The following is a 21,323-nucleotide window of genomic DNA, read 5'->3' on the forward strand; positions in this document are numbered from 1 at the left end:
CTCTTTCCTGGCCAGCTCTGCTGGTTCAGGGAAGAAACAGTGCACTGACAGTTCTACAATTCAAGCTGCCCTTTTCATAGCAGGTTAAATAGTGAGCATGCTCAAAGATTTGTGACCATGCTGAAAGAATATTTGCCATTTACTCATGTGGTAATTGCCAAAGTGCTGATCACTGCCTCGACAAAAAAACAAAGGACTTGGGAATGCTTTATTTCTGTGTCCCCCCCTTCCAAATCAGCACTTTTGGTGGGATTTCATTTCCCAAACCTAGCTCACACAAATGGAAATTGCATGGGAGTATGGTTTCTTGCTGTAGGATTGTTTTTAAACACAGCAGATGCTGTGCTCCAACTTCTGCTGATGTCAAGGATACTTTCAGATCCTCTCACTGTGTTGATTGATCCTCTCAGTGTTGAACTGAACAGCAAACCTTAATTGCCTGGGTCTGAAGCTGCACCATGTTTAGTTGGATCCATTAAGGAAAAAAAAAGGGTCTAGAAAGTGTTCCTTTTTTTCTCACATGACAGAGTATTCCAATTTAAAATGTGTTTATGTTTCTAGGACACACTCTCTCATCCAGGCCTATGTAGATTCGTCCACCATGCATAGTCCCAGAAAGATGTTAAAAAGTCTGAAAGTGTATTAAGGAGGACATTTAAACCCATTTTCATAGTATTAATATTATTGTAGTATTAATATATAAATTGATATTTATATATGAGTTACCCCATTTTCTAGTATTAATAATGAGGGGTAATTTGGCCATATGACTTCAGATATTGCATAAAAGTACAGACTGACAGCATAACAATATTTATTTTTTACTCTACCATTAAACAAGCAAGAAGAACAATTAGAATGAATTGTGTAATTGGAAAGTAATGAATGGTAGCATAGATGTTTTCCCCCTACATACTTTGCCTTAGAATAACTCTGGAGCAGGAGCACTGTATGGCCACACATACAAGCAAAATGTTACAACAGTGACACTGCCTCCTAACAGAGTGGGAATAAAAAAAAAACCATTTAGCAATTCATGTGAGAACTTCACAACAGCTAAAAGAATTCTAATACTAAGAAATTATAATTATCACTTTTATGCTCTGCTTTTCTGAATTTAAACCAAAACATACATTTGGATTTAGACTTAAAAAACTGTAGAAGAAAGAAATTTTTAAACTTCTGAAGGTTTCACTAGCAAATTAATGTCTCCACCCTGCTGTTATGCTAAAATTATGGAAAAGGAACCCAGCACCCTAGGTTTAATTTTGCCCAGGAAATAACAGATCTCCAACTGTCAGTACTACATGCAGAACTATGATAAGCCTGCTCTAAGAAATGCTTACCTTCATGTAAAAATGTAAAGTAAATAATTTTTTCAGGAAGAAAGAATTTGTGCTGCACTTTAGACCATCACCGTGTCAAAGAGAAGAAGAAAAGTACAAAGATGAACATTGGAAAGTTATTCTGAACCCTAAAAATATGTACAGACATGAGACTCAGCCCATCTCAACAGATACTCTTGTTTCAATGAACTGAAAGGTCTGGGTGGAATTTTGTTAGACCAGTAACACTGGTTAAAGCCCTGCTCCTCTGTCACAACATTTTAGCAAGAACCTAACTCCTCTTATACAGCATCCTTGTGCTAAAGCATTTCTTTGAAGTTTCCTCTTGTCACTGGGAAGGGGCAGACAGAAACATTATTTGTATGCACTCATCACCACAGGTTTTTTTTTTCAGCATCCTAGATAGACAAATCCAATCAAGTTCATGAATTAGTCTGATTAATAATGATTAATATGGAATCAAAGTAGAAGTTGCAGAAGTTTCTGCACTGCAGTATTTCTACTGCTGTGTAATAGATCTAATCTGTGGTTTGTAAATGTATTTGAGTACACTCACACACACAAAAATCTGCTGTTTTCCCCCTGGCTTATCCAATCCAGTTTTCTTTTAAAGACCTAGTGCCTAGTGGCACTAAGATATGTCTGGAAGAGTATTTATGTCACTCACCTTTTTCTTTAACAGTGTCTAGGGATGCACCTAGGAAGTCTTGTAACTGTTGACCACAGAATGGCATTTGGTCTACAAGCCAATTAAGTTTACCAAGTTAGGCTTCAGAAACTCTTTCATACATTGATCTGGTGGCTAAAATATTTGACACTACTTAGGACCCTGCCTTACTTATGGGAGCAAAGGAAACAGCTAACACTTATTTAATAAAGCTCTAGTAGAGGCCTGAGACCAGCTGAGCTGGTGAGAAGGAAAATAAAATCTATGAGAAAAGTATAATATTCATTCTCTTAAATATGAGAATGAATAGTCTACCCCATTGCTAGTAAAAGTAATATGATAAAGTGTCGACTAAGAAGTTATACTGATCCTGCATTTTCAAATTGCACTGCTATTGCACTTCTACAGCTCTGATAGAGGTTATTCCTTCTTATTCCTTCTTATTCCATCAAAAATCCCAGAATTTTCACCCATAAGTATGCATATTCATGTCTGACCCAATATTGACCTTTTTCTATTCACAGAAAATGTGGTCTCCTGAGGGCAAAAAACATTTTCTTGCAATGACAAATACTTCTTTGCAATTCAATGGCAACAACAACAATAAAAACAGCTCCTAAAGTCCTTTAATTGTAGTCCATAGCTACATACTGTGCATGGGACAGTGAAACTAGAATGCCTCCTGGAAGTGTTCAGGTAATTTCAGCTAAAATGTTCCTTTTTCTAGAAATAACTCATATTTACTGGTCTCATGGTGAGTGGAGAATGTCCATGTCCTTTAGGTAAAATCTATGTGCCACTAGTTTTAGCCAATTCAGCAGTATAATCAGACTTAGTGATAAAAACTGATGTTCTTATCATATGTACCCTCTATATTTTTGTCTGAAACCACAGAGATGTTGATGACAGGTTAGTCTTTATGACATTTAGGAATATATTGTATCATCTCACTGTAAGCTCATATTTAGAATGACAGAAATGCAAATAAAGTAAAATAATTAGCTGTTTCTTGCATGGCTATTTGATGTGAAGAACAAAAAAAAGTATGCTTAACATAGAGAAAAGGCTAAATGTTAAGATAAAATTTGCACATAAATGAGCATGACTATTCCCACATTCCTTCACACTTTTATCTTTTCTATTTCCTCTTTAAAAGGTTTGAATGTGCTGTGACAGTTCTAAGGTTTGTCTTTTTTATGTTTTTGCCAGTGTCTTTGCCTGAATTTTCCTATACACAGTGATGGCCTTTGCTAACACAGTGAACAGAGTTATAATTCTACAATGCATTACATTCACACAACCAGGAAATTACAGAATAGATTCGTGGACCATGTGTCTAAATTGATAGTGAGGACATATTTTGGAGGTCAGTATGACTTTTTCTCCTTTTTGCTTGGAAATTTCAAGTGGAAAGCAAAATAATGGAAGTATTTAAACCAAAGCTGATTAATGATCCAGATGTTCACTAAAATCTATACGTGTGATCTAATCCTTTAAGAATGATTACAGATAAGGTAATTTGTTCAGAGACACAGTTAGGTGCTCTTGTCTGATAATAGTGCTTAATCTCCTTGGCATGTTAAATGCAATCCTGAAAATAACAAAGCAGTTATCACCAGAAATTATACTAGCAGAAGATTAAGAATATCCATCTGTACAGAGGGCCAAAATTGGTTTTGATTGCTGTTGTTAGAAGAAATGTAAGGTAAAAAATGTGAATAAAATCAAAGCAAAATTATATGAGGCCACTCAAATATGTACCCTCTTATGTAAACAAACAACAAAATGATGCTATATAACATAAGTCAAGTCAAAAACAGATGCAGAACTAAAAACTAACAGGATTGAGTTAGTTTATGCCTGCACTGTGAGAAAATAGGGCTATGAGCAGATATGTATACACGAAGTTTTCCAAGTTAAAAAGCAGTTTGGAGTAAACCTCCTTATAATTTCTTAAATTAATTTTATTTTTAAAATTAATAAATGAAATTTGAATCAAGAAATCAAATTATATTAATAAAAATCTTTGCCTAGATTATTTTTTCTCTAAAATAAAAAAATTTAGAAAAGTAATATGTCATAACTCATCACTATCACATAATTTCAAAGCAATAGATTAACATCTCCCAAAAAATTAGGAAATTTAAAATTCTAACTTACTGGAATAGATCCCATAATAGATTTTAATACTCAAAACCTTCTATCAACATGAATCAATTTAATAGTGTCTCAAAAAAGCCCATTTCTTCTTTGGGCACCATCTATATTTTATAAACACATTAAGAAACTTTTAACATTTAGATAATGGATATAAAATCAACATCTCTGATGTTCTTCCTTTTCCTAAAGTCTACACATATTCTCTAGAACATGTTTTCTGTTTTCATCAGTTTTGGTTTGTGGAGCTGTTGTATTAAATTTCCCATATTTCAGTACACAGATACCATGTTTCTGGAAGCATTGCACATACAGATAGATTTGACAGATAAAATGCCTCACCATTGTTCTTGCCAGAAGGCAGAACATACGTTTCTGTTCCTCCCATACTGGAAAAGGCTATATTATTGTCACTACAGTGCTTTTATTAACATTCCAGGGCAGAGAACAAGATGCTTCATTTTTTTTTCTTTTTTGAGCCACTATAAAATATAACCTCATCTTCTTCTCCCTTTATTTTCCATAGAATTGGAAGAGTCTATGATATTAAACACACTTCCTCCTCTGGGTCAAATAAATAAGAGACTATATAGCCCTGCTACAGCAGGATCAAAAAGTAAAGTTGCTCATTGCTAGTATGTATAAGATAAGCTTGTAGGTACAATGTACTAGTTTTGACTGATTATCAATCAGAAGAAGGAAGAGTTTAATAATTTCCTCTTTCTCCTAAAATACTCAAGCCCAAGACCAAACTGAAACTCTCAAGCCATGAAAATACAGCAGTTATTTTAAACAAGTTTAAATCCTGGCACACAGCTTTAGTGGGAAGGACATACTACAATACTGATAATTCACTTTTTGAAAAGTGAACTTTCCTGATAAGAATCTCAGATAACATCCCTTTCTCTCTCACCCTCCTACTCTCAGGTATCTGTTTTTTTTGTCTATTTCTGGCTTCTTGAAAGGAAACAGATTTTCAAGTAAAGTGATGAAACTGAGATTTCACATTAGTGAAAGAAGTGAGAATAGTAAAAATGAAACTGCAAAACCATCAATATTACCTGTTTTCTGAGGAATTATGATAAGAAATTAAATAATAATTATTTGCTTGATTTTATAATCAGATATTAGTAATGTTTAATGAGTAACACCCTTTAGCTCAGTCATGTACAAAAAAATACAGTGGTGGTTATGTATAATATTTTTCCAAATCATCCTGTTTCTCAGTGAGGAAAAAACCTAATTTCAGTGATAAAATAGCTATTCCAAAGAATCTCCATGGGACCATACATACCACTCTCTTCCATAATACAAGAAACTGTTTTATGTCTGTGCCAGTTCATTGATCCTGCTTCACAACGTAAGCTTTGAGAACTGAGAAAGAAAGGTTATCACAGAAACCCCTTATTAGGAAAAAAAAAAAAAAAAAAAATCCCACAAAATTCTTTAAATATTCAAATTTTCCTGGAAATGGCCTGTAAAAAACACCCCATAAATATGGCTATCTGGATCTACTCACATTGTTTTATGAAGCCTTTGCTGAGACACATGGTCTCAAGAAAGACTGAGAGCTATGTTGCAATGTTTAAAGTTTTCCTGTACTAATAATTCTCATAGCTGGTGTGAATCCTGGGTACTTATCTGCTTTCCCAGGAGTCACACCTCCAGCTTGCATGAACTGCTATAATCATATCAGTATCAGTGCTGACTTCTATTTAAGGGCTTAAAGCCTCCAGAGCCCCAAGGAAACATACCCCTGCAATACTGAGGAAGCAGTAAGCTGCATCTGGAAGGAAGACTGACTGATTTAGGCCAATTTAAATGTTAGATTGGTTCAGATCCAGGATCCAATCACATTTTTATTCCAAAACTTCTGTGTCCTCTCTTGCATCCCTGCTGGAGGTCTCGTTGCTGAACACTGACCCGAGCCCCACAGCTGCCACAGCAAGGAGAAAAAGTCAAAATGGAGATTTGGGTCATGGTGCCCAAATCTGTGCATTTGGGCATGGATGCACCAGTTGATCACACAGACTGAATCTAGATCAGGCCTCCCAATATGAGCTTATTTACAGTGAGCAGGTAAGAACACAGCAGGGTGTTCATTATAGTGAATATAGAAGACCTGAATTGCTTATCACCTTATGGAAAACTTGTAAAAGGCATCTACATTTGGTACAATGGTGCAATAGTGTGTAACCATAATTCTTCCATTGTGACCATCCAGGCCAGAAACTGTTCCTTTATGTCTTTGTGCCCAAAGTGCTTCTTTCCTCAGGAAAGAAGCTTCCAGTTATCATGTGGCAGCAAATGTGTCTATTGCACTTTTCAAAGACACTAGATTTAGTGCACATAGCCCTAATGCCAGCATTAAAAATATTAAGTCACAGCTTGGGATAAAAATCAAAACATCTGCTAAGCAAAAGAAAATTTAGAATGATAACAATTATCTTCAAATGAAAACCACTTTTAGCACATTAGAATGGTAAATATGAACCACTGAATTTATGGTATCCGGTCTTACAAACACAGAATAATAACTGTGGTGAAATAAACACTTTTGATATCTCATGTTGGGTAGGCATAAAATATATATCTCTTCAGCAAAAACCCTTGGAGATCTCTTTGGCAAACCTAGAAGAGATTGGGATCTGGCACTCATCTTCTGACACATGATCAGGAATACTGGACCTAATTGTCACCAGTACATCAGAAGCACCTGAATAATAGGCAATAATAATCTTGTATGATCTACAAGAAATGAAAACAATGTTACACAGGCAAGAATTGAGAAAAAATTTTAACAGAAATACAATGTTCATTGGGCAACTCAAAAAAGAAATTGAGAATTGAGAAACAGTTTTAACAGAAATACAATGTTCATTGGGCAGGTCAAAAAAGAGAAATATGTCACACAGACAGCGTGAGGAGATTTGCAAGATGCTGTACATGGCCATATGCTTTAAAAAATAAAAACATGATAATTTGATAGGTAGCATGGTTTTCTGTTCAAGTCCAATTTTGACTGAATAATATTTTTTCTCTAATACACACTTTTGTGAGGAAAAAGTTCTGGATGTGAGTTATTTAAGTTTTCAGGAATTTAGAACTGAATATATAATTTATAGGATATATAATGAACACATGCAAGGTCTAGCACATTTAGAGGCATTTCAGGTATGAGTTTGAAAGAGATTTCACATTGAAATAACATTTTTGTTACAATAATTTATCCAAACATACTGTGTAACAATATATGGAACTCAAATCTTATCTATGATTATATATTTAATTTTGATCTATGTAATATTTTTGAATATTTTCAAAGTTTAAAGAATCCTGTTAACATTTTTGTATGACCTTATTGTATAAGATGTTTGGAGATATCTATAATGAGTGGCACACTTATATCAGTGAGCTTCGTATTCAGTTTCTGTTAGTAAAACTCCCAACCCCCCAGCTCCAACTGTAATTATCTGGAAAAGTAGAAAGTCCTCTAAATAAATATGTGTCAGCAAAATGCATAGAAGTATCTCCATTTCAGACAAAATGCTGTGAACTAATTTTGAATAATTTTGTCCCCAAAAAAAAAAATCTCTGGAAAAGTAACTCTGGATTGATGGCTTTAGTGGCTACCTAAAGAAACAACAAATTTCAAAGAGTAGGTACATAAACTGTAGCATCTTGGTTGAAGACCAATGCTTGGCTGTCAGATGAGAGCTGTCACAATAATTGCCAGATTTCAATGATTCCTTCCCAGGTAGGTGAAAACTGCAAGTGCTGTGCAAACAGTCAGACAGTGAGTCATGCAGCCTCAAAGTGTAAGGTAATTTGCTCCTGTGAGGTCAGCAAAAACAGGGTTCAAAGCTGATTCTATCTATCACTTCAGGATGAAAAATAGCTTCAAGCAGCAACTAGCCGAGTTTAGCGTTCGAGCTCCTACTGACTAGGGGCTGTTTTTCAGGGAGATAAGGGCATCATGACTCCCCTACTGTTGAGGCTGAATATTGCTTTGCTGACAGTCTAAAGGTATAAACCATTCTCTAGTTATTAGTCTGTTCTGCAGTGCTAAATGTTGGGACAATTTCATGCTGTGTGATGGTACTGAGAAGGCTTTATTAAACCATTTAACCATTTCCACAGCTGCAATGATATTGTCCTTTTTTTATTTTTTTGTCCAACCTCTCCGGTTTAAAAAAATAAGACAAAGAAATGCCTTTCATAAAGGTAATTTTTAAGGCCAAAGCAAATGTGCAGATATTGTATCACATATAATGCACTGAAATCCATAACTATCAGGATAAGTATTAACTTCCATCAAAAAGACTCTACATAATTACATGGGCCACTGAAGAAATGCTCAGAGGTGGGGATTTCATTTATGCTATAGTGCTTGTGGACATGAGATACAGAGGAAGGTTGTCATCCCGTAAGGTCTGCAGAATTTGGCTGGGTTTTTTTCATGAGCAAGGATGACTTGGCAATAGCTGAGGACCAATGCCTTAAAAACAAATTAACGTCTCTTTCTTGTCTAGTGACGAAGGCTTTCTTTTATATCATGCATGGTTTTGAATATTTAAATAAAAAAATGGGTAAGCATCTTATATTCATAGTAATGATAGTATTCTATTTCTCTGTACATTTTTCCATTTGACAGTTCCTATGCACTAGCATGTCATTCCTGTCCATGGCAAGATTCCTATTTACTGTAACATAAGCAAAAAACAAGTCCCACTAGAAAGACAGAAGCTTAAATTGTCTCCCTCTTAGGTGGTTTACTGCATGATAAACACCATTGAAAAATATATGACTAATTCCTACAGTTCTGTACAAGATTTGAAGCATAACTAAGCTAATAAGAATACATTAAGAGGGATCTTGAGCTGTTCTCTACATTTTTTCAGTCATAAGACACCTTGGTGCTGGTCCAGTCCATGAGCGCAAGATGGAGAAGTTTGAAATGCTGGCCAGGGAATCAGGTACAAAATTACAAAAAAGCTCAAGAAAAATTCCTTCCCCTCATTCTTATACTAGATGAAGAGAAGATCTATGGCCTAGGAGTTACAGGAATTTTGCAGCCATAGGCATTGAGAAGAGATCTTCTCAGTGGTACCCTGGAGAGTCAAAATGACTAGCTCATGAAAACCAGTATTTATTAGGAGTGAAGAATCACACACTGGTACAGGTAATGTCTGGCATTTGCTGTCCATGATCCTGTTGCCAGCCCTTCCCCCTATTTATTTGTTAAAATTGGGTTGTGTTAGTTGATACACGGTGACAGGAGAAAAACAAGACTCTCCAGAAACAGATTGACATTTAAACCAAAACACACATGTTTGATCAGAGGCAAGTGTTTTTATAAGAGGCATGAAAGGGATGAAAAACTGCTGAGCTATGTCTCAGAATTAAATACCTGCTATGATGAATGGGGAATAATGAGACAGTTGACAAGACTGAATGAAACACATTTGCATTTCCTAACCCAGAACAGGTTATCTTTTCCATCATAAAATGCCTGTGACATCAAATGTTTCGTGATGATAGAACTTTCACCCCACAAAGAGAAGCCCTGCAAACCCGCTGAGATGTCCTGGAACATCATAAAAATAACAGACAAAAATGAGTGGCCACAACCTGCCAACAGCCAATCATTTAAATTGATGCATTTATAACAATTACCATGAGATCAGGATTTTTAAAATTAAAACTTCAACACATGTAGAAACTGACTCTGAAACAAATTTTCAGCAACACCATTTCTTGTGATTATTTCCAAAACCTGGGATGTCCACATATTAAAAGAAGAAATAGAAAGCACAGTTGGATACCTTCATTCCTGGTTTGATGCCTTCAGCTCACAATGAAGAAATCAGGGAATCTGACAACCTCCCATTGGAAACCATAATAAAGCATAGAGAAACTTAATAAGAAAACCAAACCTCATTCCTATTTTAGCAAAAAGGCAGGCAAGTATATGGAGACAAAGGTGCTACACTGGCTTCTATCAGTACTTAGGAAGAAAAGATTTTGTTATCTATTTATACAGATGTGGGGAAAAGTGGCAAAATGAGGTAAAGATGAGAACTTGCTTCATGCAGTTTTCACTAACTTCCATGCAAAAGATCCATATCCAGTAATGACAACTTTACAGAATTTCAGTAGAGAAAAGAATAAGGCTGTTAGTAAATGCTTAATTAGTGAAATGCAAAAACAATGAGCAGTGTTGCAAGTCAGAAGAGAATTTTTCTTGGAAGCTGGAACCAAACAGCTGATAAAACTCCTACTTTAATTACATTTAATTCAGGAAAGATAAAAAGTGGTATAGCTATAGCTAACTAGCAATGTGTCTTTTTCAGGTTGAAACCACAGCTTTGCACAATTCTCAGCTCAATATTCAAGTGATAAAGAGATGTTTTACCCCAAGTGCATGATAATAGTGACTATAAGCTAGTGGCACCAATTCAACTCATATCAAGGAGATTTGGAACATCCTGCACTGGCTGTATTAGGCTGAACAGATTTTGGAGAGAAAAAAAAGAATAACTTCTGACTTTCTTGCTATCCTGACTGAGGATGAAAGCACAAGGAGGACAAGTGGCAGATAGAAAATACGTTCTTAACCTCTCAATCAACACACCCAGGGTAGAACAGCCTCTCAGGCACAGGGCAACAAGCTGTGCCTCATCACCACAGGCTGCTGGTTCCCTTCATTTCCTTGTGCTGGCTGAGCACAGGGGAGGAGACAGGACACTGATGGGAACACAACCACACCAGCCATGCTACGTCACACTCACTACAGCCAGCTCAGAGAAAACACCAATGGCACTGTCCCTTTGCATGTAAACTTGACCTACCAACAATAACATAAATAATCAAGCTTTTAAAGAGAGTAGTAGGAATCTTATAATTTTGTCATCTCTCTATTTTGATATTTATCATGTAAATTCCAGAGTATGCAACTCTGGTGTCTACCAAGTCCTTTATCTCTTATCTATCACCAAATCTGGTGCTGTATTTTTTTTTCTTCCATGTGGCTTTATAACAGAATATTTCATTTGTTCTTAAACTTCATTTCAGGGAAATGAACCATTCATTAAAATCATTTCCTCAAAGGAAATGTCAAAGGATTTTGAAGGATAAACAACTATCCAGCAGCTAAACAGCCAACTTGCTTCTAGTATTTAAACATAGAACTGCAAGGAGCTGCAGACTTCAGTTTTTGAAAAGATAAAACTTTTACTTTGGAGCAATCTTGCTAACTCTGCATTGGCAGGACATTTCCTTTGTTATTCATAGTTCTGACTTCTGTGAAATTTATCTTAGTTTCTTACAATGTATCATTTTGATCAAATAAAAAGTTGGCAGGATATAAAAATTCACCAAGATGAAAAGGCTTTTTATAACAAATAGAAAATGAAAGACATTCTAAAATTTTTGAAATTTTTTTTGTCTCTACTGAATGATACTATGACTTTTTAATCAGTTCTGCACAGCTCAAATGCACAATGGAGTTATAAGGAACATATTCTTATGGCTTGATTAAACTGAACATACTGAGTACGGCATTCATTGTGCTTAAATTGGCCTTACCAAGAAAATAAATAGGTCTGTACCAGCAACAGACCATATGCCATGTGCCACAAATGTTGTTACCACAATTTTTTTGTTCCTTGGCAAAATGAAATACATGCAAAGGAAAATTTTATAGATACTTAAAGTTAACGTATTTGAGATCTAATGATGCCCCTTCAATAAAAATATGCATTTTAAACTTCATAACAACTGAACAAGAGTCAGTTAGGTCAATGCTGTGTCAGTTTAAACCAGCCCTTAATTATACATTTATGGGTTCCTATTTTATGTCATACAGTTTATAATGTGAAGGGAGGATCTTTTTTCCTCTGAAAGTAGAACACATTCAATTGCAGTTGACATCCTTGGGCCTTGATCCTTTCCTTGCTGCAGCTGGCAAAGCTGGTATTATTAACATTCCCCCATTCTTCCAGTTACACAGCTTATTTTCAAGTCTACATTGTTTCTGGTTTATAAAATATTTTATGAACATGTTCTATTGAAGTGCCAATTTCAATAATTTCTTTGCTTTTTGTAAAAATATTTAATCAAAGAAAAAGAAGTATAAACTGTTCCTGCAAAGAAATACCAAAGAAAGCACATATTTTTGCCAAGGTATTTTTTCTCAAGTGTGCAGGCTTCCCCTCACCCCAAGTTGTCTTAAAGGGAGTTTAATCATCCATGATTTTGAGTAATAATTTGAGTGATTTGTCAGCATAAAAGTATTTCAATTTATTTGAAATTACAAGAATGAACTGACAATCTTTTGGATTCTAACCATGATAACATACTTAACACCAAATCAGATAGTCATAGCTAAAGCAGTCCAGATTTATTGGTGAAACAATTTAATAGAAAGAAGCAATTTTCACAAAATTGATCTTTGACAAGTATTTCAATTTTCTCTTTGATCTAGCAGCCCAAACCTTTCTTCTTCAGACAGCCCGGTGCCAGCTGAAAGCATCCATGGAGCTGTTTATGCCAGTTCTCCCAGTGCACACATTCTTTCATAGCACTGCAGCTCTCATGGCACAGTGCAGGTCCTTGAATCTTGCAATACAGCAGAGAGATCAAATGGCTCTAGCATAACTGCATTGAGTCTCAGGCAAAGTCAGAGTAAAGATTCCTGATGTCACTTACATAAAGCTGGGGACAAAGCTTCATTTGCTTCTCATGCTAATAGCGAGTGAGAAGCTATTGGCATCCCATACTTGTGAAGTCATTTAGCTAAGACATAGGAAGAGATTTATAGCTAAGAATCTGTGCAGTTTGCACTGAAGAACTTACATTTGTTGGGTTTTGGAGGGGAGAGAAGGCAATCAGCCAACATTTAATTGCTCTCCTTACACCATTTGGGCTTTCAGTTTGAAGTCGAGAGTACAGTGACTTCTGTACAACCCCACTGACAAGTGACCTCACTGAAGGGCCATCTCCTGAGAGAAAGGGCACCAAAGCATTGGGCTTAAATGAAACCAGGAGGTCTGATTTTGACAGCGAAATATGCTTTACTAATCGTATTTGGCTTCCCACCTTCCTCTATTTTTCATGGCTCATAATTGAAACAACCTCTTAACTCTGCAGTGATTTATCAGAATGAATGGGAATATGTCAAGATACTCTTTAGAGCTTGTCAGTAACGCTCTTAGTTAGAGGCAGCAATCACTGTTGAGCAAAATGAAGTTCTTTACTGGTTTCTGAGTGAGACATATCCCACTTCCAATCTGCCACTTTAAAATCAGTCTAGTGATGCACTACTTAGCACAGAAATTCAAAGCTCAAAAGGAAAGGATCAAATCTACTGCATAAGACTTGAGAAGACACGTAATACAGTCATTTGAAATAATGTAGCTCTTATGCAGTTTCTACTCAGTAAGTATCTTGTTCCAGGTGTCCTTTATTCATATCTCAAATTTTATAGGCTTCATTTACTAATTTGAAGGTCCTGATGCGATTCAGCAAAGGAAATGGGAATGTGGAAGGCTATAAAGCATTTCAGCTTTAGCCGCTGGTAGACACTTACTGAAAAATTACTGAGCGCTCAGGTTTATATAACAGATATATTCTAACATTTTGTGTTATTCACATTGTTCAGGCACCAAGATTAGATGGGGAAATGGATTCTGTACTCTATTGCTGGGCATATGAACAAACAATGGAAATGCCAAAATGACGAATGCTCTCCCATTCATTTTACATACTTTAATTTCCAGAAAGCTGCCGAAGCCTACATCAGAATTTCCTGCAGGATTAGCTTAAGGAAGGTTGAACTGGATGATTCAAACCCCTCTAAATATTTAGTAACTTGAATATTCTCAGATTATTTTTAGTTAATATCAGAGTTTCTACTTCTGAAAGGCTGGAAAACTGTGTAGATGGGTTTTTTGTATGTGACTTTGTCTCCTTTTATGCACAACACCTTTTCTTTTAGCTGACCCAGATTAAGACTACATGTTATCCTGCTTAAAATATATTTAAAAAAAAAAAAGAAAAGGGTGAGTTCTCACCTAACAAGACCAAAAGAATATGTGCATTGTGTGCATTGCAGGTTTGCTTACCAAGGCCACAGAAGGACCACAGTTTCCCTCCATTTTGGTTTGCAAAACCAACCTTATGTTTCTCGCATCTTTATTGTGACATACAAAAAGTAATTGTATATTAACAGCAAAATTCCTTCAGACTTCATCAGGGCCATTTTTTATTTCTGTCTGCTTATGGGTTTGGCATGTGCTTACAAACTGAAGTCCTATTTGTTCAGATGATAGCTTTATTTCTCAAAATTCCTCACTACATTTAAAAATATGGCTCTTAGTGAGCTTCTTAGTATTTTTCCATGTAATTTAATTTGGTATGGGTTTGCAACAAACTGTGGCAATAATTTGTGATAGAGCAAATAAAATTCATTATAAGCAAATTGTATAAGCAATACTGTGGAAAGAAACCCCAACCCTTCAGTGTTCTCTTTTTGGAAGAAAAAATGTTACTGGTATAATTCTTACACAAATATGTGTTCCTTCACATAAGTACTCTCACAGAATGAGTAGCATTGCCTTTGTGGGTAGGTGTTCATTATTTTGAGTATGGTTAGCAAAAACCCAAGTCCAAAAAATGAGGGTAAACCAGATCAAAACCAACAGAAGTGACTGAAAGCATTTCTTAATTTTGAATTTCTTGGAGAAAGGCCAGGCTGTAATTAGATTTTCTGAACATAATTTCCTCAGGGATTTCAATAACTGCAATACAAAGAGCTAATTCGTGTTTCAATACCAAAATTCTATTTGGCTTTATTTATATAATAATACACAAACTGACTGTGTTTAACATTTGTATCATCCAAACTCCAAAGGGCAAGAACTAGAGTTCTTCAGAAAGATGAAAATTCAGAACTAGAATTCTTCAGATAGATGAAAATTCAGTCTGCAATCTTTTTTTTTTCATTTTAAGCACACTTGAAGCCCTAAATGCAAAACAAATAAAAAACTCAAACCACAACAAAAACAAACAAACAAAAAACCAAAAAAGGATGAATTCTCCTTAATATCTTTTGTTGTATAAGAACTCATTTGTTTTGTTTGTCAATTTTTAACATTGTATGTAACAATGCTAAATTTTATGGTAGGTATAAACAGTAAACACAGAATTACAAGGAAACATACAGGGTAATTTTTTTACATGCTTATATGGCTCCTATATATTTTGCTTCTTAATAATGATTTCAGTTAATAACGTTACTCTTGGCTTCTCATTTTTATCAATTTTAGATCTTGATGTATGATAGCATAGTATATCAATGAATGCTTACCTTCCGTTTGGCTCAGATTTTTTTTAGAGCTGTCAATTATTTATGAAAACATACAATTTCTGTATGTCATACTCATGTATGCACAAAACCAGTGCAGAGGTCTTTTTCCACTGCTATTTATATTACTCTTTGATGATAAATATTAAAGGAGACTATTTAATTTTTGAACTGTAATTAAAGGCAAACTTGGATTATCAATAGAAGCTAACCCATCTCATTTTATAATATTTTGTGCAACTTGTGCTACTTCAGCTCTATTATTCTATGTATTAATCTCTACAGGTCTTTACATGTAAGTTCTTTCATGGGCTAATGGAGCATAATAGACTCAATACTCCTTTTTTGAAGGGCCTTTTTCCATCTGAAATGTAGTTTTTGAAAAACCAAAAAACCACAAAAACCACTACCTTCTTACTCCATAGCATATTCATTATCAGATCAACACACACTACTAATTAAGTTAAATTTGACTGCTAAATAACTCCCAAAGAGCCAATTTATCTAAGGTAGCATGAGCACATATTCATTTCTCCTTATACATCACCAGCTGTTATTAATTAAGTTCTAGTCACTTCAGGCTGCAAGTTTGACATAATTGCCACTGTGGAAGCACCTGTACTTAGCAGTGAGCCCGGCTACTACTACTGATACTGACAGTCACCTGGATACAGGTAGACACCACTCTGTTTATTTCACTTTAGAGTTTGTGAGATAGTTAGAAGTACGTGGGGAATTTTCAGATTTGTTTCTTGAATGCTCAAAGCTTTGTTGTAAATGCCCACGAAGAGCAGAGCTAAGTTCAGTGTCCTGTTCTAGGAAGAAAACGTCTCCTCTCCGAAGGTGCAAGGCACCTTTTGAAGCTCAGAGGAGATGATAGCAGCAGAAGGTGATTCTCCCCTCTGCACCAGCTCCTCTCAGCTGGCTGCTCTGCGAAGGTGAGGGCTGAAGTGATGCTTGCAATCTGCTTCCTTGCTGCCCACCTTCCACCCACCTCTATGGAGCTTCTGTGGGCTGATGCTTTGACAGCCCTGCAGTGCAAAGGCTGTCGCTATGACAAGGTACGAGGAGGAAAAGGTGTACTTTGCACCCGCTTCGCTTGATGCACAAATTCATTGCTTTTAATTAGTGATTGCAGAGGAAGGTTCAAAGAGATTTTCATTACAGATAGTGAATGGTAATCCAGCATGGAAAAGTTTTGCAACCAGAGTCTTCTGGATGCACTTCCTTGCCCACTGGCAAGACTGAATCGGTCTCTCCTGAAATTACCTACATTTTCTCAGGCTTCAGTCATCATAGTACATGTAGGAAAAATGAAAATCTTAAGTTCTGAAATATTTATTAGCCCCATGTTTCAGTGGAAATGTGATTAAAATCTGCATACTTCCAGAAAGAAAAACTCTTACATTTTTAATAATACACTTCTAATATGTTGAATCCTGCACAGCTTGGTGGTATAGATATTTTATTGTTACTTTACATATAAAGTTTTGCTTTCCTTTACTTTGAAAGCCATTTATAAGGAAGAAAAGATTGTTGAGAGTGAATATAACACACCTACTGTCTTGCTGATGAAGAAAAGACACATCAAGAACACAAGAAGAAGAAATCTAACATCTCTAAAAATAAACTTCTTTTTTGCATTCTCTACAAATAAACTTCTTATTGTGTCCATGAAAAAAAATCAGTGATGAATATATATAGAGTGATGTACGAGTATAACTTTTTTCACAAACAGCTTCTGAAAGATTATTTTCTTTTTTCTATTACTGGTATTTAAATCAAAGTCTATAACCATGATTAAAAATTAACTTTGCTCTACGGAGAATGATGGGAAACAAATGCTTATACCCTTTGATGACTCACACACTGAATGCACAGTTCACCTGCTGATTTTAATTTATGTGATAATTCACAAAGCAAAGCATTTAATGTCCTTCATCTATATACTGGATTTCACTTATTTTAATGAAAATATGTACTGTCTCCTTGCATTGGGTACTCTTGCTTGTAAGCAGTTTCTAAGGTCCTATCTAAATCTAAATTGTTTATGCGAACAGATTATTAAGAGAGAACTAAGATGAAATCCTTAAGAAATAATCCTTTAGAAATAATACAAAGAGATATGTTTACAAAAGGCTATTTTTAAAAGGTCTGCACTTTAAATGTAACAATAATTTCATTTTCTTAAAAGATACAAATCAATTTCATCTTAAGAGCAGTGAATCATCATCATCAAGTTATGCTAATTATAGCATTTAAAGGCTTTAGCAAATCTAAACATATGAAAGAAAACCATAGTCAGAAGATGATTTGTTGAAGGTCTGTAAGTTAGTTGAGTCAACAGTTCACATATATGATTTGCCAAGCAAATTTACCAAGAATAGCTCTTCTTCCTAGAATTACTCTCTTTTAATCTTGCAACTCATATAGCCACTTTATGTAGATTTGATTAGGCACCCTGAGGTTGCCCAAATACTTGCCTCATCTCATTGGTAGAAAATACTAAAACAACCTGACATTCATTAGCTACTGAGAAGCTACATTGAGCCAAATAGTCTATCCAGCTTTATGTGGTGATTCTAGAAATAATTTTCACCATTTGTTTACAAAATGACTAAAAGAAACCTGTTTTATGTAAATTTGGGAATCCTGCTGAGGTCCCTGACAATTGATAAAATGAAATGGAGAGAAAATAACCAGTGCAAATAAAAAGGCAATTTGCATGAATTCTGGTGAAATGGAAAGAAGTTAATGGGTATGGCATTGTAAGCAACTTGCCTTGTAAACTGTAGATTTCTCCAACGCTGTTCTGCCGGGTGATGTGATGCCAATATGCACTACGAGGAAGGGAGATCGACTTGGATAAAGTCATTGGTTCAGACAGACTGGTCTGGAGCTAAAAGCCAAAGCAAACATAAATGGAAGGTCACACATAAGCATACTTGATAAATAATCTTAAAACTATAAATTGAATCTATGTTGTCATGAACATACCATTTTCTGTGTTACAAGCATCAGCACTGTGAATTCTCAGGAAAAAGCTGCAAAAGTATACCTGGGTCTATAGGTTCATTAGCAGGGGTTAATATTAGGACATCAGAAAATGTCCCTATTTATCTAAAGCTATTCTTCTTGCTGTCAGGGTTTTGTTATTTTCTTCTTTAACGTTATGGTAATGATAGATTAATACATGCCTGAATTCTAATACCCCTCTGGAATCACATTTCCTTTTGGTCATTTAGCCTCCATATTGGATTGAATACCCAGAAAGATGCTAAGAGAGAATCTGAGACAACCAGCAGAGAATTAGCAATGGAGAGTCATTAATCTCCTAATCGTCCTTTGAAGGGGAAGCATCTCATCACCAGTAGCAGGCTCCAGCTTCAAGAGCAGATTTTCCTGGTCAGGGGGACTTTATGTGACTGAAATTGGGAATTGCATGGTAAGTGTCCCTGTGACCAAGAGCTACAGCACAGAAACCTGACAGGAGGAATGTCAACTTTATTAAAGAGATCTCTGTCTCCAACAAACTATTGATGTGAGTGAAAGACAAAGCAACACTACAGAGAAAAAAGAAAGATGAAGGACTGTGCATTCTGGCAACCTCTTTGGAGATTCCTGTTATGTCTTCTGTGTCTAGAAGAAAAGAGAATGCACCTGCAAATATTTTTTATCTCTGGCTTTACAGTATATAAAATGTGATCAATAATTTTTGGTATCTAACAAATCACCATAACATTGCAAGCATAATTTTCTCAGAGGAGAAAATTATGAAAATATCAATACTGACGGATCAATTATGTCTGAATATTTAGAATGAAAAACCTCTTAGTTTCAGGGGAGGCACCAGGATGGTAGTCTGAGAGGGTGTGCCTAGAAACTCATTTGCAGAGAGTTCAGCTACAGAGCAGAAGGTATTCAAGGTTTGGATCATTTACTGCAGGTTTAGTCATTAGTTCTTAGGGATTCCTCATTGAGAATCATAATGCCAAATTTAAAAAAGCCCTTTGTAACTGTACAAACTCATATTATTCTGTAATTTAAATCTCTTCCTCCCCCCAAAATATATTTAGAGACAGCATCCACCCAAAAACCTAAAATTATTTAAATTTTGAGTCTTAACACAAACTGGTGCACGGAATATATTTTGCTTCAGATCAATCTACTGTAATTACTTCTGTGGTTGTTTTCTTGAGAACTGTCATCAAAATAACTCCCAGTCTACAGTTAATGTCTTTTCTGCTCATTTACGGCCAAGTATTACATTTCATTTGTCAGTGGTGCAGATCATCACTAGAAGCTATTTGATATGAAGTAAAGAGCTTGCAGAAGCATTTAGTTCATTATAAAGAAGTCTGAAAGCCTTATCACAAGAATTCCTACTTTAGGGAGGCTTGGGAGTTTAAATTTTATTGATACACAGAATTTCATTTTTTGTAGAGATCAGGACAGTAACTAACCCTCTATACTATTTTACCATGTTTCTATAGCAAGGGTAACAAGAGTAATTTTGCCAAAGAGGAAAATTACATCAATTCATCTAAATTTAGTTTACCAATTATTTATTAATAATTTAATGACTCAAAAGGTAAATTAAAGGCAAAATATTTTCTTAGCATGCATTCTGAAATAAATAATTCCAGTAAGTAGAACCACTTTGACTGCAGTTTATTATCTCAAAGCCAAATCCACGGACTGAATGGAATACATGGTTAAAGGTATCATCATTCCTGACCTGAGGTGATAAGCTCCTGCCTGATCTGACCAATAGTGATGCAGAAGAACTCTATTTGCACACATTAGAGATTCAAGAGAATAAAAAAAGATCTGTTCTCATTATAAAATAACGCAAGAACTGCTTAAGTGCAGAAGACTGCGCTGCAAGCATTCACAATACTTTGTTTCCTCAGATTCTCTAACTAAGGAACATCCCCCGATATCACCTTTTGGGTAAGAATTATCACCATATGCTAACTGCAATAGGACCAGATGAACCATATTTCTCTGGGGACTCCATAGAGAAAAAAATGCAATTTCTAGATTATTACAATATAATCTCCAGAAAAAAAAATAAAATAAAATATCAATTTTGTTTTTCATTTGCAACTTTAAAATAGAAACATAAACCTTTGGATTTGAAGGTTATTACCTTGTATATCATGTAAGGGATGATAATATTAATTTATCCATGAAGTTATTTTTACTGAATAGTAGACTACCATCAGCTATAATTTTTCTTTTAATCTGTTTAATCCACATAAAACTCACATTGTTGATCAAATATAATTGACAATGACAGAATGCTTACTTCTACAAACTGCTGTTAGCAAAAATATTCCTCTGTTCAAAGAAAATCGAATAATATATTGACTGAAACCCATTTTCTCTGGAGAACATCTTATATGTTACACTGTGGGTGTTTCAGACAAAAAAAACCTTGAAAACCAAAGTGAAGAAAATACATAAGAACATACATATTAGCAATTGTTCATATTCTACCAGATTGCTCTTTGTTATATTAATAATTACAAGCTAAACTAACATTTAAAGTACAGAGATCTACTCTTTCAGTATCCCTTATTCCCAGCTGTAAATTAAATTCTGGTAGCTAATAAAGTTAAATGAGAGCAACAAAACAAACAAACAACTTGTAAATCAGGGAAGATTTACAAAACTGTCTAACTGTTAAAAAATTAGGCTCTCAGGTTCAAGACCTCTGGTGTTCCAGACCAGTGAAAGAGAACACATTTATAACTTCAGAGACTTTGTCCTCCATACCCTTCCC

At 35.3% G+C, this 21,323-nt stretch overlaps 1 protein-coding gene across 1 annotated transcript in view; it reads right to left on the bottom strand.

The window, feature by feature from the left end:
* The window catches only part of DOK6 (docking protein 6), a 239,182-nt gene that overhangs the window by 21,272 nt on the left and 196,587 nt on the right, over window positions 1–21,323 (bottom strand). The window contains exon 7 of the mRNA XM_030231203.2: window positions 18,317–18,434. Within this exon, the coding sequence (XP_030087063.2) occupies window positions 18,317–18,434 (118 nt within the window). The remainder of the gene's footprint in view (window positions 1–18,316; window positions 18,435–21,323) is intronic.

Source organism: Serinus canaria, chromosome 2, assembly GCF_022539315.1.
Source record: "Serinus canaria isolate serCan28SL12 chromosome 2, serCan2020, whole genome shotgun sequence".
In the NCBI taxonomy this organism is placed as follows: domain Eukaryota; kingdom Metazoa; phylum Chordata; class Aves; order Passeriformes; family Fringillidae; genus Serinus; species Serinus canaria.